General features: G+C 40.5%; 1 protein-coding gene and 1 non-coding gene across 4 annotated transcripts in view; one reads left to right on the forward strand and one right to left on the reverse strand.

Moving 5' to 3' along the window:
• Window positions 1-25,129, reverse strand: part of TMEM43 (transmembrane protein 43) — a 481,635-nt gene that overhangs the window by 5,329 nt on the left and 451,177 nt on the right. The window contains exons 1-9 of one of the 2 annotated variants that reach the window (XM_064453735.1): window positions 12,239-12,291; window positions 9,810-10,293; window positions 8,948-9,097; window positions 7,232-7,366; window positions 6,428-6,522; window positions 4,485-4,534; window positions 2,178-2,247; window positions 309-379; window positions 22-143 (exon numbers count right to left, since the gene is read on the reverse strand). In XM_064453735.1, coding sequence (XP_064309805.1) covers window positions 22-143; window positions 309-379; window positions 2,178-2,247; window positions 4,485-4,534; window positions 6,428-6,522; window positions 7,232-7,366; window positions 8,948-9,097; window positions 9,810-10,293; window positions 12,239-12,276 — 1,215 coding nt within the window. In that variant the 5' untranslated portion in view covers window positions 12,277-12,291. Of the gene's footprint in view, window positions 1-21; window positions 144-308; window positions 380-2,177; window positions 2,248-4,484; window positions 4,535-6,427; window positions 6,523-7,231; window positions 7,367-8,947; window positions 9,098-9,809; window positions 10,294-12,238; window positions 12,292-25,129 lie in introns of those variants that run through there. The other variant, XM_064453737.1, reaches the window with a different exon arrangement.
• LOC104047914 (uncharacterized) lies at window positions 10,350-19,382 on the forward strand. Of its 2 annotated transcripts, none has more exons than XR_010373313.1 (3): window positions 10,350-10,526; window positions 12,239-12,337; window positions 19,262-19,382. It is a non-coding gene; the product is annotated as an uncharacterized LOC104047914 (transcript). The 2 variants fall into 2 exon arrangements; XR_010373314.1 differs by lacking the exon at window positions 10,350-10,526 and adding an exon at window positions 10,536-10,620.

A 25,129-nucleotide genomic window follows, 5' to 3' on the forward strand; every position in this document is an offset into this window, starting at 1 on the left:
GCTTTATGTTTCTTGTCTTACTTCTGGACGCCTGGGGTTCTCACTGTGGTAAAAGTAATCTCCTCCTCGGGTAACATCGGCATGTGGATCCTCAAGGTGTGACAAGCTCAACTGCTTGAAGTCATCAATTTTATCCACAAGGCCTAAGCAGAAGAAACAAACAAGCTCAGGTCTGGTGTCTGATTTGGAACAGCCAATTTGCTGGCTGGCTTCCTGATTATCCCTCGAAATGACTGCCATTGTGGAAAGAACCAAAATCAGCTGCTGATGCAACAACGGACACAAAGCCAGTACAACGCAATCCTTACCATTGGAAAGAACGAAGCTGCCAACCTGGACATTAGGAGAAACAGCAGTGAAAGACTCCACAGCCATGGCACTGAGGAACAGAAAAATTCCCTGATTAGTCCCAGAATTATGATCAAACTCTTGATTTGCAGTATACAATATACAGCACATAAAAGGTACTATATCAAACACCAGGAAAAACTCAATGAACTAAACAGCTGTCATGATGGGAAAACAAATCCATCAAGAAACTGTGTCCAGACTTCATAGTGTTGGAGCCATTAAAGTAAGTTAAGACAAGATACGACTGTCTCATACCCTGGCCTGACCTTTCATTCACACTACAGGATCTCAGTAGTTTTTCCTGTACCGAACCTCTAATGGGCTGAAAGATCTCAGCTCTTAGCTATCTGTTCAGTGGTGATATAGAGGCTTCGAGTGACAATGAGTTAATCACATTCCTAGATTAATTCCTGCAACATTTAACTACACTCATAAATGCACTTTATTTCTAGCCTGAATTTATTTAGCTTCCACTGTCAACTGCTAGATCTTACATGCTAAATTAAGAAACCTAGATCATAAAACTCCGCCATATAAAGGTACTTCTATATCATGGCCAAGTTAATAAAATTCCAAGCTCAGAAATCGTTTACCAACAGACTTGACTTCATTCTCATAAGAAGTACTACTAGAATCTCCTTGGCAGTAAAGAACAGATTTTATTTTTGCAAATGTCTGAGTTGCATAAAAAGATAAGATGGATGGATGGAGGAAGATGACACGTAGTACACACTTAAAATAGAGTCTTGTTAATGCTAGGCATGAATCCTAACATTCAGCATGTCTGCATATACCGTGCTGTCTCATGCAAGGATCCACCACAGCTACGCTGTCTCTTTGGTTTGTACAAATACACTCAGATGAAATGTTCTAACTGAATAAAATATGTTTCTTACTCTCAATTGGAGATTTGCATTTACTGGAAAATGCTTGGAGCGTTTTCATTAACAAAAAAGTGTGCATGGGGAGGAGAGACAAAGCAGGTATGTCACCTGAGCATCCTTTTTTCCATTGTCTCATCTATACAAGTCTGCTAGTTGGGACTTATAATCAAAACCATGCAGATTTTCGATTTCCCTCCTGAAGTAGTACTTCCAAATAAAGGACAGTGTATTTGGAGAAGCCCACACAACCAAAACAAAGTTCTGGAGATTTTGCAAAGTTCAAAGTTTTGTTGGAATCCTGGTCCTACTATCACCCCAGCTGTATTTTTCATTCACACATGGTGTTTTTTGCCAGATGGCATCCTGCATCCTAAGGAACCAAGCAGGTGCTGTGAGAATGACAAGCAAGCTAAAACTTAGCATTAAAAATGGCACATTGTAGTGTTAATAAAATGCTGCAGATGAGAGATATATGAAACAAATTATATATGGGCAATTGCCACAAGTAAGCCTGAGCTCATGCATGCTATCTTAGAAAAGGCAGCATGCAAGTGGCGTGACAAGCTCATGAGATACCTGCTATTCTAACCCTGTATTTGTAATAGAGGAAAGAATTAGTAATAGACTGCAGTAATAGACTGCTCTAACAGAAAATAAAAGTCAGAAGGGAACCCATTCAAGTTCTCCTACAAGGAGATCCCATGACCCAGAGGTAATATAACAACAGCCTGATGTCCAGCCATTACTAATGGACAGCTTAATTCTGGTTCCACCAGGCTGCTCTGAACTGCTCTCTAATCTTTCTACGCTTTAGTTCTCCCAACTACCAAAAGACCAACAGTTTCCAACTACTTCACTGTGTCATGAAGGTTAGTCATTTAGGTTTCATCTTTGATCAGATACAGTGACAGAATCTAGAGGGACTGCTAGGTGGTAAATTACCTAGGGTTTTTGTGTCCAATTTCTCGATCAAAGTTCCTGCTGTTCACAACTTCGGATTTCCATTCGGTATCTATAGAAAATTATATGAAGGTTGAGGAGAAAATAGGAAAAATTGCCACTCAGATCTTAGTCAATGAAGACACCTTTCAATCAATGAATCAGTTCTAAGCAACACTTGCAGTAATAATGTTTACATCAAAGTATGCATGTGATAGTCTGTACTGATAAGTAAATCCATCTTCCTAGCATATTGATAAGGAATGGCAGGATTTAGAAAAAAGGATTTTAGCAATAAAACTGTAACTCAACTTCACTCAGTGGGAGCTTTGCTGTTGGGTTTGATTCCTGGCTCCACTCTTTGGGAATAATCTGGGTTTGTGAGGAAAAGCTGTGAGCTCTGCTGGAACTACCAAATTTCAGCGCAGTCAAGCAACAGACGGAGACAGTACCTGTATGTGCCACTGTCAAAAATGTATAATGCTGCCTTCATTCAGGCCACAGCAGCCTTCCCACATCCCCAGAACACATACCAGTAGGTTTCTTGTAACTCCTACAAAACTAGAGTCCCTTTTCTGAGCAGCTTCCATATTAAATACAGCTTGCCCTACTTCCATGAAGGAGCAGAGAGGAAGGAAAGGGAGTTTGGTTAAACAGTGGAGTAGGGATCATTGCAAGAGATATTCTGGTGTATTCGGTACATGGCAAGATTTGGGGCAGGGGGGTGGACAACAGGGGTGGCCTCTGTGGGAAGAGGTCAGGGGGTGCCCTGTGTTGGACACAGCTGGCTCCACTTCAAACCTGCTGCAGGCCACTTCTGTGAAAACATTTTTAAGAAAGGGCAGAAAACACCAAATGGGAAAGGGAGCGTAAAAAAAGGAGCAAGAATCTACAGAGGGAGCACCAAAGTCAGAGAAGGAGGTGCTCTGTAGCAGAGGAGGTATTCACTGCACCATTGGGAGAGTCCATGCTGGAGCATGGGAAAAGTGTAAGGAGAGTAGCAGTGAGAAACCACTGCGTACTGATTGTAAGCCTAACCCACCCCCTGCACTGCTCGCTGCTTCACTAAAGGGAGGGAGCATAACCTGTAGCAATAACAAAGCTGGGGGCAGCAAGGGGAGAGGAGTCTGAAGTGAAATTGAGCCTGGGAAAGGGTAAGAGCAAATGTGTTTACCCAACACCCTAATCAGTAATTAAATATATATTTCAATTGACAATAAATTATTTTTCCCCAAGTCGAGTCTGTTTTGTCCATGATGGTAGAATTGGTAAGCGATCTCCCTATCTTTATTTCAACCCAGAAGCTCTCTCATTCCTGTTCTTCCCAACCTCTTCCCTGCTAAGGAGAAGAGGAGTCCCGCTAAGGAGAATAAGCAAGCGGAGTAAGTGCGGGCCCTTGGCTCCCAGCCAGAGCTAAGCCACCACATCTAGTAATACATGGACTTCTGCTGGACAGAATCCATCAATCTTGAGAGGGCAGCTGTTTTTTATAAACGGCATTTCTTTTGTTCTCTGCCACTGTAAGGCTATTTTCACGGCTCACAAACACTAGCTTTGCTCCTAATGTGTCTCCATGCTGCAGGGTCCCATGCTTCACTGAGCTGGGGCATTTTTACGATCACACCCAGAAACTGCTGCACACCCATGTTACACATCCATGTGCTTTAATCAGAGATAAATGAAGCACAGAGACCAATATCCAGATATAAGATGACTCAGAGTATTTTTCTGCCACTGGGTAAATCAGAATAACACTCTCAGTTCTGCTCCTGCCAAAAAGGTATTTGGCAAAAGCTACAGCTCACATCAGAAGGTGCAGATGGTTTTTATTAGCTGGTATCAACACATAAACAGACTCTCAATGGGCTGGAGCTACACTGTTCTTCCCTGTCTATTTTCTTTTGCTCACGCCTGACATGTGCTCAATTACTCCACTTCTGAAGAGTAATCTCAGGCATAGCTTTGAACATGCTCCTATCTCTGCCCATCTCCAGCCACTGACGACCTTACAGGTCCTATCTCCAGAGCACCTTATCCCTGGATGCTGCTCTGAACCTCCAGGAGTTCCAAGACAAGACTTTCTGTAGTAGTTGCTTGCTAACAGCACACCTCCTTTCACCTCAGTCACCTCAAGAAAGGGAGGTCCTGCCATTTGTTTAGGAAACAGAATTTTTGCTTAGTTCTTCACATTCCTTTCTTTCGTTTCCCAACAAGAAAATACAGGGTTTACAACAAAAATCAAAATACACACACATAAAAGTCCAAAGTTACATGCATAAAAGAAAAGGGACTTTCTGTTGATCAACTTACTGTATGAATATTTTGTCTCTTTCTTAATCTCACCATTCTCTTCATACTCCCTGCAGAGAAAAGAGTGGGATGAGAATGAAAACAGTGCATGCACACCCCTGCTCAGGGCAGAATACACTTTACAAATGAAATGCACAGGCAGCTCACCGGCAACAGAAACTTATCTTTACAAGTAAACTAACTCTTCTCTGAACTACCTATTCCAAAGACATAGATTCTCTGTACAAGGAGAAAACTACACACAAATGCTAACCAACCACACACTTATTCACATGTTGCCATCCAGGAGTCTACTAGATTGATGTGGAACAACCAATATTAAAGACAGTGAGAAAAGCTGACTTAAATCAACAAGTCTTTTACAGATGCTGCACCATAACCGTGTTAAAACCGAGAAGTTATTTTTCACACCTTCACAACGTCTGACTTTTTTTGTATACCACAAAAGAAATTGGCACTTGAGTTCTGTGGAATCACACCTATTTAATAGCTACGAACTTCTATACTACTGTCAGTTTAATTATTATTAACAACAGAAACATTTCTTCCCCTTCTGCTTGCAACTATTAGCAGAGTAGCTAAAATCTCATTACAGTTTTGTAAATCCCCTTGGAAAGGTACCTAAATTGCAGTGTTGCCTATTATGAACTAATAGTTCATAATAGTTGAGTGTCTCTCAAGCAACTAAATTTTGCAGTTTACTTTCACAGCTAGAAATTAATGTTGGCTTTTGATTATTAAGGATAAGGGGTAGCAGAGTCTTCTAAAAATTGAGAAAACATGTCTTGTTTAATTAAGTACTTAAATTTGCACATGTTTATACCAAAGAAATTAAGAGACTTCCCTCAGTCGTGTGCAGTAAATACTCAAGTGTCCACAAGTCTGAGAAAAGAATCTGACTTCCAGATTCAATTGGATACAATAGGGGTTTTAATTGCTTTGAAATATATTAGTGTGTGTTAGGCTGTAGGTATTAACCAGGCAGTTTTGGGGTCAATGGGTTTATCAGAGTTTATTCTGGAATTCATAACGGAAATTGTTGGGTTCACTTACTTTTCTAAGAAAAGTTAAGACCCCCTTGGGAGATTTTTTTTAAAAAAAAAAAAAAAAAGGCAACCAACCAACCAAAAAAATCCAACAAGACACTGTGGAAAGCCAAGGGAAAATATGATGAAGTTTCTGGATTCAGCAAAATCTTTTTGTATTTCCTTTTTGAGGACAGGGAAAAAAACTGGCTAGGAAGTCCATGATCAACTTTTAGAGAATGGCAGTAGGAACAGTTTAGCAGATGGAGGAGGAAAAGAGGATTATAAAGTTTTATTTGAAAAAATTCAGAACCAAGTGTTTTGGGACAATGGTTTTGATTCTGCTAATCAACTAGCACGGGGGTGGAGTTACAGAAATCTTGATAGGCAGAAAGTACATCAATAAATAAAAGAAGCTTTAGGAACATTAGAAAGGATAGAAGTCAACTGAGTCTGGGAAAAACACAAGTGTTTTATTTCTTTTTTCTTTTTCGTGAATTAGTAAAGATCTTTGAATTCTGTTGACACCACTAATGACAGAAAATAGATCAATGGGCTCTGAGGTGGCCCAGTATCAGCTAATAATAACGAAAACAAAAAAACCACAGCTGCAGCATGGAGGCCAAGAAACCCCACATGAAGTTATACAAAATCAGGAAGTAGAAACATTTGATAAAAGACCTTGGATGATATGCAAATTTTATCAGATGCAAATTCTGCAGGATTGACCATCTACAAGACCTGACATCTCCAAGGAAATTAAAGTGACTCCCTAAAAAACCCAAGAGCTCTAGAATTTTCCTGCCATAAAGACTCGTTGGGTTTTTTTAATTTGGAGGTGAGGAGAAAAAAAAAAGTGATGGGATCCTGGTAATAAAACAGCTTTATGAACAACTTTTAAATATTTCTTTCACTTACGTGGAATCTTCATATTCTACCCATTGGTACATTTCCACGTTACGCTTAAGTTTGACAGCTTGGATGGAGAGCCCATAGCTGGGATCAAACAAAGGCTATTTAAAAATTAAAGAAAATATGAATCAGTGTAAGTGCTGTACCTCACAAACTCAAACACTTTACTTTTATTATGAAACCTATTTACATACCTCACTGTACATAGTACTATGTTATACACAGTTGAATATAGAATAGATGTTATGAAAGACAAAAAGGAGCAACTGTTATAGATCACTGATAAATCTGACCATGAAATTATTGCCATAGTGAAGAATAAAACCAGAAATGCCGGGTAATGGTATGCAGGCTTAAGTGTCTGAACCATGGAGAGATTTTATTTTGCTGGAAGCTACTGTGCTGTGTTACCTTCTGCAATGCAGGCTGACCACGGAAAGCATCATCGCTACTGAAAAGTCAGAACTTGCAGAGTCTCTGTACTGCAAGAGCCTAAAGACTTTATAATATCATGAATACACAACACGTTCCCTATGCAAGGGGGAATTTAAATTACCCACCAAAGGGAGTGAGAGGGTAAACACAGCTAGAGGTAGTATGTTGTTTGGGAGTAGGGAGACCAAGGCTGTACAGCACCTCCCCGATTCTGAGCTGAGAACCAAAGTTTGGGTGGTAGCCAGCAATGCTTGCAGGGGAGGAGAGAAGCTACGTGTCTTCTCATCAGACATCAAACACAATTTTAATTGGCAAAGCCTTTTCCTTCCCGCCAAGCTTGAAATACTCATCTCTTCAGTAGGCTATCTTATTTACCTTAGATGTACTCAGAGCACCAGCTAAGTGCACCAATCTCCCCTCATTCTGCTGAGACACACTGTGGATGCTATCAAGAGGGATCACAAGAGAAAGTCCCTCATCAAGAGATTTGGCTGTCCTTAAAGCTCGTCCCTGCAATGAAGAAAGGCAAATTCAAACTGTGGAGAATCAATGGTACAGCGGTATTTTGTGAAAAAGGTTAGCAGACAAGTGATCTGAAGGCTGCAAGAAATGCTTGTGTATGCAGCCTTAAGCCATATTCTTGAAACACACTTGTGTTTCTCTACTCTCTCTTTCTCTGTGTCTGACACAGTTTGGGCAGTACTTCTTACACAAAGATTATTCTCCAAGAGTCCAAAAGTTATTACTCTTCACCTCTTACCTTGTTCATTGTTCAAGAGTAACTGCAAAAGTTATGCCAATTATAGTCCTTTTTCCACAGACACATATGACTACTTGGCAGAAGTTTACCTTACCTTACCATCTGTGCTGGTTTAGAGTTAATTTTCTTCATAGTAGCTAGTAGGGGGCCATGTTCTGGATTTGTGCTGAAAACAGTGTTGATAATACAGGGATGTTTTAGCTGTTGCTGAACAGTGCTTACACAGACTCCAGACCTTTTCTGCCTCTCATCCCACCCCACCAGCGAGTGGGCTGGGGGGTACAAGAGGTTGGGAGGGGACATGACTGGGTCAGCTGACCCCAACAGACCCAAGGGATGTCCTACTCAGCATGTAAAGCTGGGGAAGGAGGAAGGGGCAGGATGTTCAGAGCAATGGCATTTGTCTTCCCAAATAACCATTACACGTGATGGAGCCCTGCTTTCCTGGAGATGGCTGAACACCTGCCTGCCCATGGGAAGTAGTGAATTAATTCCTTGTTTTGCTTTGCTTCCATGCACAGCTTTTGCTTTACTGAATAAACTGTCTTTATCTCAATCCATGAGTTTTCTCGCTTTTACTTTTCCAATTCTCTTCCCCATACCACCAGGGGGGAGTGAGCGAGTGGCTGTGTGGGGCTTAGCTGCCAGCTGGGGTTAAACCATGACACCATCATGTTACGGTTTGCTTTTTCCTGCAAAGTCACCAAAATTGGGAGTAGTTCATCTTTTAGAGGTTTAGAAGGAAGTCTTAGGTGAAAATTCACAAAATTCCGGTCCCCCACTCCAAACCAGACAAACACACGTCTACTTGCAATTGTAGGGTGTTAGGATTCCCTGCTTACTTTAATTGTTCTTTAGTCTAAACCCAAGACATAAAATAACACTAATTAACACCCTCAGCTTTGCAACACGGAGCATGAATTCCTTTAACACAATTATAAAAACACTAGAAATGAGGACCTTATGTTATCCCAAGCAAAGAGAGAAGACTGGAACGTGACTGGCTCATACAACCCTCTTTCAATAATGCTACAGCCTGTTTCTGCACCAGCTCACAGATTCTTGATTTTATCTCTCATCACACACTGCCACTGACTCTACCATACTCAGTTCTACAGAAAGTCTATCTGTGGTCCAGTGATTTTACTCTTCTGTTATATTCGAAGAATAAGCACCAGACTCTCCAGACATACTGTCCTCTTCTCACGGATGAGGTAATAAAGCTTTAACATGACCGTTTATAGTAAGCCTATAAACGCAAAACTAGTTGAATGTCACCTCAGCTGTGACATTTTAAAGCTGTGTATAAACACTGATGGTATTTCACTTACTTCATTGGTAAAAAGAAGGTAGAAAGACAGAAGAAATGTCACAAGTCCCACCAACATGCCTCCAGAAGTCTCGCTGAGCCTCTCCAGGAACCCTGGTTTGGACTCACTTGTGATTTTAACATGTTCTTTTCTGCTGCCTGTGTCAGAGAACTGTTGGAGATAAACCAAAAAATGCAATATTGGTGTGACAGGGGAAGGCATTCTGTTTCAAAATAAGTCTTTTAGCTTTGTTAATTCTGCCTTTTGCCTGGGATCAAAACTTTCCCACACTTATTAAATGCCTCATCACACTTTTGATACCAGAAATACAGTCAATAAATAAAACTCAAGACTAATGGAAAAAACAATTGCTATTATAGTGGTTCAACATGTTCCTTCAAGTGTTCTTCAGTCTGCCTCTAGGTTCCCTATTTGGTGTCCACACCCTGCCATGACAAATTGAGTAATACTGCTGAATTGCAGACCAACTAAAACATAGCTATAAATAAGAAGTTACATTTTTACCTCTCCAGTAGTAAGTGACCGCATATTTTAAAATAATTGCATCTAGTGCAATAAAAAAGAAAAAGATAGCTTAAAACAAAATTCCTATTGCTGTCCCAGCCAGTGCCACATTAAAGCGTGAAACCTGCGGGTAATAACCAAGAAGTGACTTCAGGTGAGCGCACGTAGCCATGACAGGAGACGAGGCTTCTCTGTGGCTCATGTCGAGATGCGGGATATGACAGCGGCCCCTCCAGGCGCGACACCGGCCCCTCGTCTCTGACAGGCCACCCCTGAGGGGGACGCGGGACCAGGCCGGCCCCGGAGGGCGCCACACGCAGCGCGGAGAAACGCCAGGACCGGTCCGAGCAACACTTACATTCCTCGACATCTTGAGCCTCTCGCCCTCGCTGCTACCACCCCGGAGAGGCCGCAGGAGCCGCCGCAAGAGCCTCGCCCTCCCCCTCAGGGCTCGCCCAGCCCTCCCGCCTCCGCGCCGCTCCCCGCCCGGGGCGCCGCCGCAATGCACGCCGGGCCCGTAGGTCCCGCCTAGGAAGGGCGGGCGCGGGCAGGCTGGGGGGTGTAGTCCAGCCCAAGCCGGGCCTGGCCGAGCCGGCTGCTCCCTCCCCGCGCCGCGGTCGGCAGGAGGTGCGTCAGCGGCCGCCGGCGGGCAGGGAAGGCGCTTCCGGAGGCGGGAGGCCCTAGCGTGGAGCAGCGCGCCGCTGCCTGCTGCTGTGGCGGCGGCGGCTGTGGTGGAGGACGAGGAGAAGGAGGAGCGGAGGGGACGGTGGGGGTCAGTCTGCGCGCGCGCTGCGGAGGAGAGGCACCGGACGGCTCCGCCATGTCCTACTGCAGGCAAGAAGGTGCGCCCGGGTGTCCTCCCAATGTCACGCCGCCGGGAGAGGCTGGGCGGGCTCGCCCGCCCTGAGGCGGCTGCGGGGTGGGGGCGGTGCGGGTCGGCTGCCCGCTTATCTCAGCCCGTGAAGGGAAGGCGCAGCCTGTGGGGAGAAGAGGCGCGAAAGCCGCCCGCGGGCCGTGCGTGGCGGCGGGGCGGGGGTGTCTCCCTCGCCACCCTCGTCCGACCTTTCTCCTCACGGTAGGCGGGAAACCGCGGCGGGGCGTTTGGCCGTGAGGCGGGGGAGAGCGCGGAGACGGGCGCCCGCACCGGCCTGGCCGCGGGGCGAGGCGAGGTGCGTGGGGCCGCGGCGGGTAGCGGTGAGCAGCGTCGCCCTGCTTTGGTCGCGGGAACATCCCCGCGAAATGGGCAGCGCTGCGCGCGGCTGCGCCCCGGGGCTCGCTCTTTAGCGCGCCGGGCTTTGCTGTGGGGCGGCTGCGGCACGCGGCGCGCTCCTTGTTGCGGCGGGAACGGGATCCTCCCGCAGGGGTTAAACTTCTGCCAGCTTAGCTTCAGGGGTCAGAGGTGAGGTGTTTCCTTACCTTTTTAAGGAAAACACCGTGCATGGACAGGATGGGTAGAATGTGAGCTTTATGTTTTTGTATCTGTACAAGGTATTATGTTGTATGGGTATGGGTTGTGGTATTTGTGAGTCTTGACCGCTCCATAACCTGGGGGATATATTCCCGCCACCACCAAATGTAAAGTTTCAAACTGGGGAAAAAAAGCCATTCTGTAGTTCTGAATGCCATTTTGAAATTATAAACATTGGCACACTGAATGCCGATTATAAATTGCGGTGAGATAGTCATACCCTATGGACCTCTTTTTTCTGTTTTTAATTTATTTTTACAGCATATCAGATCTCTGTAAGATCTGTATGTTGACTTATGGCATCCTACAAAATTACAGCAACGGGTTAGAGTTCATATGTTTCTAGTTTCTTTTGTATAAGAAACAACTGGGCATTCTACATGGTAGAGTTTGCTGGAGTACAGTGCAGAGTTGACAGAAAAGTTTCGCTTTTAAGAAGGGAGTAAAAAGCAAAGTAAAGGGAGTTGCTGAACTTCTGCTAGTTGGGGTCACATCGAGGGGCAAAAAGATACTAATTTCTAATATGCCGAGTCATGAATCTGGAGGAAAAGGGAGTTCTTGGGGAACTTACAGGGTTTTTTTTTCCACTCAATGAGTACTCAGTTGTGCATTCAGAAGAATTTCAGCTAGCTGCTGTTTTATGTTTGTGTCTGCCTCGGTGTTTTTTATAGTTTTATAGAGTTGTTAGAAAACTCTACTCAGGTTTCCAGCCAAGCCTTCTCCCACCCTGCTGCAGAACTTCTTCGTTAGATCGAGAGTGGCACAGGAGCAGGAAGTACACTGTGTTGTTCTTCTGTCCTTGGTGATGTTCGCAGCTCCTTTCAATATAGTTGGTTCTACGCTGTTAAGGTGCTCTTCAGTATTTAATTTGGATAGTTACTGTAAAATATTACACCAATCTTTAATATTATTAACAAGTATCCTATTGGACACGGTTCTGTAATTAGTATAGTTTTTCTTTCACTCTGCCTTATTTTGCCTATTCCTTTCATCTGAGTTAGCAGATTAGTTTGAGCTTATTTTGAAACAGCCTTTTACTTCACAGTTCAATGAAGTGTACTGTGATCTGCAGCTGTTACAGTATGTTGCTGTGAAAATTGGAACTTTAGAAGAATAAAATTTCAGTTGTGTATGTGTTCCTCTGAGCCAGCACCTGTTCTAATTGAAGGTGATTGTTAAGTACAACAGAATTCATTCACTATTAATGTTAATGCATCATGTTGAGTATCTCATTACCTTGTTGTGTTCAGCAGCTTTGTAAATGACTCCTTCTGTCTCAGCTTGCTCTGAACTTTTGCTTCTTGTCTCCTATGTGGTAGGAAAAGACAGAATTATATTTGCAACCAAGGAGGACCATGAAACACCAAGCAGTGCTGAGCTGGTTGCAGACGACCCAGATGACCCTTATGAAGAACAAGGTCAGTAGTAAGCAGAAGAATGGAAGTAAGGAATGATACATTACATATATCATTCTCACAATCTTAAAAAACAAGAACAACAGAAGACAAACCTTCTGTGAAGTAGGAACAAATTACTAATTCATTTTTAGACCAAGTGCAGCTGGTTATTCAGTAGATAAACACCCAAACTCTTAGCAGTTCTAGCTGCCAAATTAGGACATTGCAAATGACCTGCTTTCCTTACAGGGTTTTTTTTTCTCCTCTATTAATAGTCTTACAAAGTAGCTTGTTCAAATACATCAACTGATGGCTTATAGTTTTGGTTAGTAGCCAGAGATATCCAGGAAAAACTTTTCCTTCCTTTCTTTTATTAACAAAGTTAGAGCTTAACAAGTGAAAATTACGGTTGTTTTTTCATTGTTTTAAATGACAAAGTGCAATTTTCAGAGAAGCTGAAGTGAGTTACATGCTGCTATCATTGACATAAGTTTCTCGCCTGCCTGTGTGCAGCTGAAATTGCTGAATTTGGTGACCTCTGAATGTCCAATTTAATATAAATTATATCTGACTGATCCCGTAGTGTACGAGTAACAATATAATCAGTAACTAGTATTAATACTTTTCAATGGCACATGACAGGTAATTTCAAATTACTCAGTTTTCAACTGTAGCCATCTTGCCTTGAAAAGATGGAGGTTAAGGTTTTCAGTTAAGATTACAGTTCTTATATGAAATAGATCTAACCTGCAAAAGGAGATTTAAGAGAGCAGAATATTTCTGAGATCAAGACTTGTAATATTCTGATTGCACAGAGCATATTTTACATTGATTCTAATGGGTAGATGAAATAATCTTCCTATCATGATTAAATACATTTTGCTCTATGTTAATAAATTGTCATGAACATCTGTGAATTTGGATCAATTTTTTTTCTAATTGCCTGTATGCTTACAGGTTATTTTTTTAGCCTCTTCACTTTGTGTGAAGTGATCTCATTGCCTTCAGCTCAGCTGAGAAGGAAAAGTAAATGCTTCACCCTTTTTGAAATTTTCTTAGAAAGTAAAAGTTATGCAAGTGGCTCTGTGACCTTTAGAGGGCAGTATTTAAGCACAGTTTAGCAGCTGGAGCACACAGGGTGGTTTTGTTAGCCGACAGGGTATGTAGTTTAATTTGAACCATATCTTTCTGTGTCATTAAAATAACCTCTTTTCATACATAGAACTCGGTTGAAATGATTTGTGTTTAGCTGCCTTTCTTGGCTTCATTACAACTGTATGTAGTCAGGAAATGTATCTAAAAGTTTTGCATGTCAGCAGTGATGAGTGTCCAGTTTTAGAATGACCCATAAGAGGATAGTGAGAGAACTTCAATTTCAGAAAGGTGTTTAAAATCTGAAGTTTAGTATGCTTCAGGAATTTTTCTATTTTCAGGTAGGTTGTTTTGATGGCTAAGACCCAGTACCCAAACTGCCTATTTGGTGGAAACTATCCTTCGGGATTTATCATCTTCACTGTGGGAATGGTGCTTCAGGCCCTAAAGATTTCAAATAGAGACACCTACAGACAATAAAATCTATGTGGCACTTTCTATCTGTTACTGCCTTGAACAGGATGGAAGGTGGAACATACAAATCATTTATGTAAAGTAGTTAATCCTGAGCTAGAAGACAGTGTCTGAGGAGAGCTCTTTTTTTAAAGAGTATTTTCTCCTGTCAGTATGCTATGTGGAAGTGAAACAATATGAACGTTTTTAACTCCTGTCTCAGGCAAATTTAAAATGCATTATTGGTCAGTTAAGTGAAGAGTTAACCACCTCTAATGGTCAGATGGTGGAATTAAGTTCCCCATTCCTTTTCTGTGGCCTGTGGCTTTCTGTTTCCTCTGAAAAACTGGAGACTGCAAAATAAAGCAAAGAAAGATACTTTTTCTAGATATCGCATCTGGAGAGCATACAAACCCTTGGAGATTTTTATCATTCACTGAACTGTTAAGTCACCTTGTGTGGTGTATAGCAAAACAAAGTGCATTGCTGTTGAGCTAAGTAAATTCCTGTATGCAGTCTGTAATGATGTTGTGGTTGTTTAAAGTTCACCTGTCTTCCCCTTTATAACCATTCATGTTTTTTTGTGATAATTAAATACCCTGTTGGTAAAATGCATCTATCTAGCAACAGCATGTGAATGCATATTTGTTCTATAACTAAACATGTATTTTTGACGTCAGCTTTTAAGAGGAAAGGGAAGGGTGCCTGTCTCAGATCTAGTATAACAGAGTGACATACTACAAAGACATGGAATGTGAACATAGAAAACAATCCTCTTGGTACCTCTGAAGAGGGGATTCTCTTCCTTCTATCTTACGCCTCACCCCTCTGCCCTAAATTATTCTTTTTCTGGTTATACGTATACCGCAAGTATATAGTCTTGTGCCATGTATTTGGGTAATAAACTAGCCAACATTAAAAGAGCCACTTCCTTCTTGTTTCAGTGCCATATTAATTGATTCCTCTTATATGTATTTTGCTGGATATGGAAAGGCCATGGTGAGGACGAGGGGTGTTGGGGTTTTTTCCTAACAATCCTGTATTTACAGCATGTTAGATCACTTGCTTCCTAAACTATAGATGAGGGAAGAAAACAGAAAGCCAGGAGCTAGGTGTCCCTGACATAACTTACAGTGAAAATGTGTGTGTCTGTGTGATTCAAAATGAGAATCTCTGAACTCTGTTTAAATACTGTTAATAAGTTTGGGTGGGGTTTGTTGGTGGTCTGGTTTGTTTAGTTGTTCTGGTTTTGTTTTGTTTTGTTTTTTTCTTTTTTTTTCTTGGCATGTGGTAAGTTACTGCTGTGTTTTAAGGGTTCTCTGAAAACATCTCACGTGAATGATCTTGGGCTATAACGCATCATTAAAACAGAGAAACAACTGACATATCACAGAATAGCTGCATCTAATGGGAGTGAAATTCTTGGTCAGGAAAGACATGGGCAAAACGTTTTGGACTATGCTGAAGTGCAGAAGCTTTGGCTCATGTGGTTTTATTTAAAGGAAAATTGGAAAGGGCTTTGCTGTACATAAAGTAACATGCAGGCTTTTCTAATTTAGCTTCTACTTTGAATAGAAGACTTGGTTTTCAGTGTTCAACTTCCATGGCATAGTTAATTATAATGACTCTTCATCTTTTCTGCTGTGCTGTGCACAGAACAGTCATATCTGGGAAAGAATAGCTTTATTATATAGATACACCATAATTGTGTTGTTTTCTAACACAGCTGAAACTTCTATTTGAGGTTTTGGTTTTTTGTAGGGGCCTTTTTATGCTTAAGATAAACATGGAGTTTGGTATTTTTGGATAGTTCTTACTTTGCTTCAGGCATTAGCAGACATCAGTCTTCGAGCAGTCCGTTTTAGTCAGTAGATCACTTGGGAAGACTTGTGCTCTGTTTCCCTTGGGAGAGAAGTTGTATTCTTTTTAATTTCTATCATTTACAAGATTTAGTTAGTTAGTTCTATTGGTTATGAGATTTTGGTAGGCAATATATTAATGTCTCGCTTTAAGCCAAAAACGTTGAAAGAAATGAAGCCATGTGAAAAGGAAAGGTAGACAAACCAGGACAGGTTCAAGTTAGCATTTGATATTGCAGCATATCTCAAAGTTCACTGTTTGCACCTTTTTAGCGGCTGTAGCTGATGGAATTCATTTGCAGCAGTTTTGAAATCATATTCTTGCTGTAAAGCTTGTTTTTGATCTTACGTGTTGCTGATGGAAGAATTTAAATGTGAAAGATGTCTAGTTTTCATTGATCTTTTCTACCATCAGTTAGAATAATTTATTGGTTATTAGGATTACATGAAAGCACTGGTGAGTTTTATGCATGAAAAGTAGTTTTTATTTGCAATACAGCTGTGATAGAGTTGGTGAAGAGTGCTTATGGAATTGCACCTCAAACACAGGTTGTTGCTGTTCTCTCCCTTCTCTGTTTCTCCAGACTTGTTCCGGTCATCTTGTTTTAGAGTCAGTTTTGAAATGGTTTCCACTGAGGAATGATGAAGCAAAACCCCTCATTCTTTTAAGAAAGAACTTGATGAATGTTCAGATGTACAGGACTGTGTTTGTGACTGATGTCCTTTGCAATCCTGCTTTCTGTGTGTCATCTTAGATTGTGAAACACTGGCAGATAAACTTGTTATTGGAATGTTTGTCATATACCAGGGAAGAAACTTTTCTCAGAACAGCAGTGGGACTTCATTACAGCAAATACAAAGACAAGTGTTGATATAAATGCAGCCGGGCCTGCCTTCATCCATGAGGTTAATAGATCCCATGAGCTAAGAGAGATTAGGTTGTGTGATGTCAGCAGTTAATTGCTAATGCAAGCCTTGATCTGCTATGATGTAAACAGGGTGGTTTTTTCTTCCCCAAGTGCAGACTCAAGTAGATTATGACCCACTGGATCAATGAGGTTCAGGCTGCATTTGAAAGTTTTAATTCAATTTTAATTAAAAATAGGAATCCTGTCTATTGCAGACTTGCAGTTCAGAGAGAGTGAGGGATGAAATCTGTTTCTGTTTTGTGTTCTAAACTAGCTGATACACTTACTGAAGCATGCATTCTGCTGTAATTATCAGTGAGGAAAGGCTTGCATTATCTGTATTTTTGTTTTGTTTTTTTTTTAAAGCATGGGTTCTGTGCATGTAACATCCCAAACTGGTGCTATTTCAGTGATTAAATAGGTGCAAATCAATGATCATATGATATACAAGAATGTATTGTTTATGGGATAACTCTTACATTGTTGCTAAAATTTGCATGCTTACAAGGCAGTTTTGGCTCTAAAAAGGATGGTTAATGTGATGAGAATTATTTTACAAGTAATTTTATTGCTGTGGTGTCTTCAGGAACACTTCAAAACTCTTCTCTTATTTTTTTTTTGTATTAGAAAAATCACTGTTTGAAATGACTGGTTGATGTTAGTAAGGAGGAATATAGGACTTCAGAAATCTAGTTTACAAAGCAAGCTGTATTTCTTCTACACTGTATGATCAACATCTTTCTGCTTTATGTCATCCTTGGCAATAAGGAGTCTGGCACCAGCCACCCATTTCCTCTCAGAAGTTTTGCTTTTCTTCCAGGCAGGTAGAGATGCCATGATGCACTGTACTAGGTATATCTTCTCAGTACAGCAATTATTACAGATATTTTGCAAACTATCTTGCTGAATAAAGTATGATCGATGAAGAATGACAGTGTTACTGTAGTTGACTAAATCATGGTAAGGAGACTGTTGCTTTCTGTAATGAAAAGGAGATGACACTGAGATTTGACTGACTCAGTGTAATTTTCTGCTGAACTGCATGGACTGAGTTAGAGTACATCATTGATGAATTGCAGATCAGAGTAAAATTTTCCTTTCATTCCCTTTAATACAGCAATAAATATGATCGAGCTGCTTTTGCTGTACAGTACGTAAGATTCATGATATTGTAGCCTAGCGTCCAAGGAGGTGCTAGTGGGGGTGAAACGTATGTCTGGAACTTCATGATCCCACAGGACAAAGACAATAAGAAGGCTTACTGAATTCTGTGGGAGTACTTTAAGTAACATCAAGTTAATCAGGCCCCAAATATAATTTCATGTTCAGATCAGAATTAATGCAACTTCAGTCTCTGACAATAGTATTTTCATACCTGCTTCTGAAGGGAAAGTACTTAAACTTCAGGTTTATGCATATGCTGTTAGCTTCTGCACAAACTCAACCTGGAGATGAAGTTAGGTAAGTCTACTAGAGAGAATGAGAGCAAACTGTTGAAGTGGAGAAGAAACCAGCTTGGATCACAGGATAGTATTTCTCTTGTTCTTTGTAGATGAACATAACTACATGTATGTCCATGCAAAAGGGAATGGAGATCTGTTGCTTTAGGGGAATATATTACAGACTCTAAAAGTCCACACAACCAAGTCGTCATATTACATTTCTATACCTGACTGTTTAAAAGACTTTCTAAAACTTAGAGAAACGAGTTCTCTGGCTTGCTGCTTGAACTTCATTGTGCAAATCAGTTGACGTCTCAAAGAACATGTGCCCATTTAAATCTTCACTTTGCTATTGCATAACTGAAGTATTTCTATGATGGCTTTAACTGTTACAGAGCAGAAGTTTAAAGCTGTTCCACTTCAGAGTCTAAAATGAGACCTAACTGGCTTTCAGTTGTGATCTAAAGCATAGTTTGGTTTCTGGGAACCCAGCAAGCTGGTATGCACTCACTATTCCTTCTGTTCTGTGGCATGTGACTTAATCTATATTACAAATAAACAAACTGATTTTTGTTTTTGTAATTCTGGTTTTCCAGTTCAAATTTGAAGGGGAAAAGTTGTGGGTTAGTATTCCAGGGTTTGTTTAAAACAAGAAGAAAAGTGCATCCATCCAACTTGATTTAAAAGAACTCTAGTCTTAATACTGGAATTAAATTTGTATGACTTGTATGACACACTTTTAAGGCTTGTTTGTTCCCCTGACAGAGTCTGGCAGGTGGATTGACTTTGATCTGGTTTGCAGTTTCCTTAGAATATTCTTAGTGGTCTGTAGTCCGGGGAGAAAGACTTAATTCAGGCATGGATACAGAACTAATCTCACTTGTGCCCACTCAAGGATCATACAGATCAGAGGTAGAAACAGGCTTGCCAGGAAGGAATGGTGTTTAGCACCCTTGACGCTACAGAACTTACATGGCATTGTTAGTACTTCAACTTACACCCGCAACCTAGCAGCTTTCACTGAATGAAATCAATTTTGGGAAGGAACGCTTAACTTTTCTTCTCTCTCGTTTGTTCAGGATTGATATTGCCCAATGGAGATATCAATTGGAATTGCCCGTGTCTGGGTGGAATGGCTAGTGGTCCCTGCGGGGAGCAGTTCAAGTCAGCCTTTTCTTGTTTCCACTATAGCACAGAAGAAATAAAGGGATCAGACTGTGTGGACCAATTCCGTGCCATGCAGGAATGCATGCAAAAATACCCAGATCTTTACCCTCAAGAGGATGAAAATGAAGAAAAAGAGAAGTCAAGCAAAGATTTGGAAGCTATCCCTAGGGAAGCCTCTGCTGCCAAAGAGGAGAAGGGATCTAGCTAATGAAGATGCAAGGAGGCTGTTGTCTCCATTTCTCATTTTCAGAGCCATGGACTTTTGCAGTATGTCTGTCTTTTGAGTCGTCAAGAAATGTTTCACTGTTCTTCTACACACTGTATCATAGTAAATAATTTATTGCTGAAGGAGAAATCTCAGTGCTACAGCCTTACAAATAACTACTGCAAAAGGAATGAGTATGTGTATGTATTGTATAACTTGCTATCAGACACAGTTAGTACTAAAACAGCTGTTTTTTACCCTCAAGTTCTCCTTGAGATTCGACTTGAATAATGTCTTTAAATATATCTAATTTTCAACTAAAATTCCACTGTCACACCGGTCTGTCTTCATTTCAGTATGTGCTGATTCATAGCTGTTCTTTTTTAATATATTCTGTTCTATTAACAGAAATTGCATTAAATGATTGGTTTTTCTTAAAGATATTTTTTTTTGCCAGAGCGATACAGGACATTGGAAATGGCCTAAATCTAGAACTTGTAAAATAATTTCAAATGGTCTTTTTAGATTATGGTGGCATTTTACTACCAGTGTCAGGTAAGAACTGCCTGAAAAACTTTGAAATGTGTATCTCCTTTGATTTCATTTACTTATTGTGATTGCTTTTGCATTTTTAAAAATGTTGTGTTGTAGAGCTGTTGAAAAAGGTGAATAGAAATAATGTTGGTCACTGGCTTTATTTTGCTCTGAAACCACAGGTTTTGGGTACCCTTAGTTAGTACCTGCTCCTTCAGTGTGTAGGCAGGCTCTTGCAAAATCCTTTGAGAATACAGTGAAAATATTACCTGGTGTAATGATCTCAAAACAGATACTGTGACTTAAGCGCATATTAAAAAGTAAATACTTTTTACCTTCATTGAAAGCTCCTGTTTCTGTGTGGTGTGGTGTGGTTTTTTTTGTTGTTAACACTGCTTGGATTTGAGATACTCTTCTGAATTGTAAGCAGACTTTGAATCTGTTTGTGGGTTGTGAGGATCAGTTGCTCCAGCTTGTCAGATTTTTATTCATGTCCCTTTTTTTTTTTTCCCCAGCCCCAGGCAGGGAAGGCATAAAAAATGTAAAGCGTTTTCAGTAGCTATAGTAGGCTGTGAATCATGAACCAGCACCGCAGGGGACCTGAACAGCTATTAAAATATTTGAAAATTACGTTAGAGGTACAAATATTTTAATAGTAATTCACTATAGTTTAATACCTGTGGATAAGGGAATGAGACATTGTTTTTCTTTCCTAACAGTGTAGGCTGAGAGAATTGAATTACAAAACAAATTGTACCTGTAGCTTTAGTAACTGTTCATTGCAGGGTGGTTTGGTTTTTTTGTTGGTGTAATGTTGGGTTTTTTCCTCTCCTAGTGTGTTGGTTACCTTAACCAAAGCATAAAAAGTTCTAGTGGCAATAATGCAGCCCAGTAAGTCTATAATGTTTAAGCACTCGCCTGTCTCTGTGGGCAGCTGTCCATAGTGCTCACCAATATTGCTTCCATATAATGTTTTGGTATCTTGTTGTTTGCATAAGTTATTTCAGTGCTAGTGATGGTGCTTCTGAATGTTTACAGGGAATTTCTGTTAAATTTTACAGTGTTTGAGCTGTTTATATTTCAGTACAGCTGTTGGCTCCTCAAAATATTGTAGACAATTAAGTGGCTGACAGCTCAGTTCTGGGGGCATGGATAGCAGGTACTCTCAGCATCTCTTCACTTTTAAAAGAAACAAAGCATGACAGAGCTTCTCAGTGTGACTCTTTCAGGCATATGAAGACAAATGCCAAGTTAACCTGAGTAAATGGGCACAAAAGCAGCGGTGATAAACCTTGGCACTTAGGCAATTGAACCATGCAAATGAAATCTTAGGCAATCAGATAAACACTGGGCACCAAATTAAAAAAAAAAAATCACACGCACCCAGGCTTTTGGTTGTTCAAATGGAAATCCAATGCATTACTTGTGAAGAAGCAAGAGCTGTTTGTGAAGAGGTGCTCTGTTCTCAGAATGGTTTGCCTCCTGGTTTTTTTTTTGGTGTGGGTTTTTTTCTTTTTTTTCCCCCCTGTGCTTTTCTTTCCCACATTGCCTCAATGCTGTACAGGTTTTGGATTTATCCTCTGTAACAGTATTTATAGCATCTGTGTACAAAACACAAAATGCAAGAACCCTGGTCCTGCAGTAGCTAGGGACCTGAACGTAATACTGACAGACGGAACTTGCAACATATAATCTAACATATTTGAAGGTGAGTTTAGGATGGAGTTGCTTCTTTCTGACTCTGCTGTAGCTTGATAACCTTTTGTGCCAGATCCAGTCAAATATGGAATATGTGTAAAGGCCTTACATCAGAAACTGTGAAAAACATTGTGTAACGTGTTTGAGGTGTTTTGAGACAGGAAGTCATAGCTCTAATCCTAAGGAGGTCTTTGTGGGAATTATCACTTTATTTTCCTCTGATCTAGTCAAATTAGAAACTAACATACCTGTCATCACTTCACTGCATTTGCGTTCTGGACAATCCCTTAAAAACAGAAGTGATGTAACTTGGACTGAAAAAAAAAAAAAATCAAGTCTCTCATTCTCCCCACATATTATTTTTTTCCTCTTGCTTCTGCTCCTGCTCTGCAAGTGCCAGCCTGATCTATTTTTGACTGATTATTTTTTTTTTACCATTAAAAACTTAGAATAGTAATAAAGATTTGCTTGACAAGGAATTATAGCCATTATGTTGAGACACAGTCCAGTCCCTTCTGTTTTCTGGTTTAGTTCTTAGAGTACATTTCCTGCTATGGGATTTGTATTTTGCTGTGTTAAGAGAAGTAAAATGCAGTCAAACTTCCTTCTGGATTTTAAGTTTGTGACAACCATGCAGTACAGTTTGCATTTCAGTGAAAGATTAGGAATTAGAAGGTAGACCAACAGTAAATACGTATTGCCATTCCTTGGACCCTTGGAAGTGAGGAAAGAGAAGATATTCAGTGTGGACTCTGCAGCTGATTTTGATGATGCAATTTTAGGGTCAAGTTGTCTTACTTGACCATTATATATCCCTTGAAAATATTACAGAATTTACCTGGAGATTACTCTTCCATCTCTAGTAGTAGACTTGTTTTTAACTCTAGATGAACAGGGGGGGAAATAAATTGTCTGGAATTTTTTTGCTGTGTAAACTAATGCAGTTGTCTAAGTATAATGTTAGTCCTTGTTTCTGTTATGGTTCCCAGTATTGCTTTATTTACATGATTTTCCTCTTATAGTTGCATGCTCCCATTTTAAATCTAGAATCAATCAGCGGTTATTTCAGTATGTAATAAAGATGATTAATTGATCCCAGGGAATATGTGGCAAGCTTGTGAAATAAGCAGATGGTAAGAAGTTGCATTTTTATTGTCTGGATACAAAACATAGAGCTGCATATTGTTGTCTTCCTCTAATGTGTTTCTTATTTTCTGCATAAATAATGGCTTGGTTCTCTATCTGCCATCCGTGAGCCACTGAGTCGTGGGGGGTGAGTAGTAGATTAAAATGTTTTGAGAAACTGCTTGCATCAAGTCATTTTGTAATGATTTTATGCATCATGTATGGGGTGCTTTTGTATGTCAAGACAAAAGTAGTCACTGGTGGGGAGAAGGAAGACTTTCATTATGAAATAACTGCTCTTTAGTTGATCTGTCCTATAAAAACTGACATGCTGAGTGTGATTAAATGTTTATTAGATTTTAGCTAAAAGGAACTGTTTACAGGCATGAAGCACTTCTAGATGCACTAGAATATGATTTTAATACAAATTACTTAGCCTGAACTGGTTACATGCGGATATAATCCCAGTTGGATTTTATCCATTTAGTTTTTAGAATAAGAAGAGGTAGGTTTAATTGTATTAATCCTACAGACTTTTATCATTGCTTCTAAAATACCACCTTGTCCAATATTACTATGCAATACTTCAGTTTTCCAGTTTTATTCATTCTTCAGTTGTTGCATGCCCTTGTAGTTCTGGAGGTAATGCACTGGTGAAACAAGCCCTAGTTTTGAAGGCAGGGTAGGACCGTTATACACTGGCTGGAACCCCTGCGTGATGGAGGCCACGAATTCATATGTGACTTGTGATAACTTACTTGTTAGGATGGGGTTGTTCCTTCAATCAACTTAAACTTGAATCAGTGGAGCATGTCACATGTCCTGATGAGGATAAATATTGCCTATAAAATTTCTCTTACAGGTGCATATTCTAACATAAAATAGTCTAGGTACTGAAAAGTAGCTAAAATTAGATAAATTTGCATTTTCAGGATATGTTTAGAAGTCGTTATTTTTTTCTGCTTTACTCTGCAGGACAGCATACCTGCATTTCAAAGACCTGACTTTAATTTGTGGTTAGTAACTTTCCTAGAGAGGTGACCTTGCTTCATGTGCAAAAATGCATTATTCTCCCCCCCTGCAGCTGGAGTGATGTATGCAATGGTGTCTAGAGGGAGATCTTGCAGTTTATTCTAAGGATCATTAGATCTCGGGAGCTGGCAGGGCTGTGCTGGAAAAAAGAGCTATATCCTATGCAGTTCTTATTGAGAATGTCCTTGTTAAACCTTACAGTGATGTCTCCTGTTCATCTGAGGCACTTATCTGATCACATGTCAATGAATCTCTTTGAGGAAAGTTGGTACTTAAATAGGTAGAACCTACTTTCTTATTCCTAGGGAAGAAAAAAAGGATATGACATGCTTCTTGGACTCTTGTTTTGCTTCTCATTAAAATTCTGCAGTGCTAGAGCAGAACAGTGTAGAGAAGCTACCGGTAGTTTGTAATTTATCCTTAATCAGCTCTATTCATTGGACATGACTTCATTTTGTTGGACAGCACTAGCCTGTCTGCAGGTGTTTTTCAACTGTTTTTAACCCCTCTGGAGCTGATGTTTTGTTAGTGGTACTGAGAACTTGAGTGAAGACACACAGACGCCCCCCCCCCAATAGAGGAGGGGTGGAGAAGGAACAGCAACAATTATAACACCACTAATGCCAGAGAGTACCTAATTTGGTTCATGGATCAGTGTGAAGTTATTTAAAATGTCAAACTAGGTAATTTGGTGGTGAATTCATAGCTAGAGCATGAAGTTCTCAAGGCCCGAAACAGTAAGATATTAGCCTTTTTTGTTGTTGTTCACCGTAGGCTAGTTCTGACTGCGTAGGGCAAGATGACTAGAATTCTAGTTCAAGACTTAAGGATTTGTAGCGGAGCATAGAAGAAGCAACAGCTTATCTCTCTCTGATATTCACGTATCTTGATACTATGAAGGCCAAGAAATAGGTCAAAGGCTGCTAAAGTACTGAAATATTAGTCAATGTAGTACATGACTCTTTCTACCTCAGACACCCTGAGCAGTTCAGACTGATGCTATTAATGTGTTGCTTGCAGTGGGTTTTACACCCATCACTTCTAGAAGCACGACAGTTTATTATTAGAGTACCCTGTGCATTCATCCAGTGGTTTGAGCTGGAACAGCCTTTTCATGAATTCAGAGCCACTGAAAGTAGCCCTGTACAACACACTGGAATGCTTGGAATATTGCTTAGTTTTCTGCCATTTGCTAATTTAATTGAAATTATTAAATATTTGGTCCTGTTTGTGGAGAGTGCAGTGTTTGCTGCTTGATACACAAAAAAAGCTTGCTGTAATTTGAGGAACGTAAACCT

Source organism: Phalacrocorax carbo, chromosome 6, assembly GCF_963921805.1.
Source record: "Phalacrocorax carbo chromosome 6, bPhaCar2.1, whole genome shotgun sequence".
Classification (NCBI taxonomy): domain Eukaryota; kingdom Metazoa; phylum Chordata; class Aves; order Suliformes; family Phalacrocoracidae; genus Phalacrocorax; species Phalacrocorax carbo.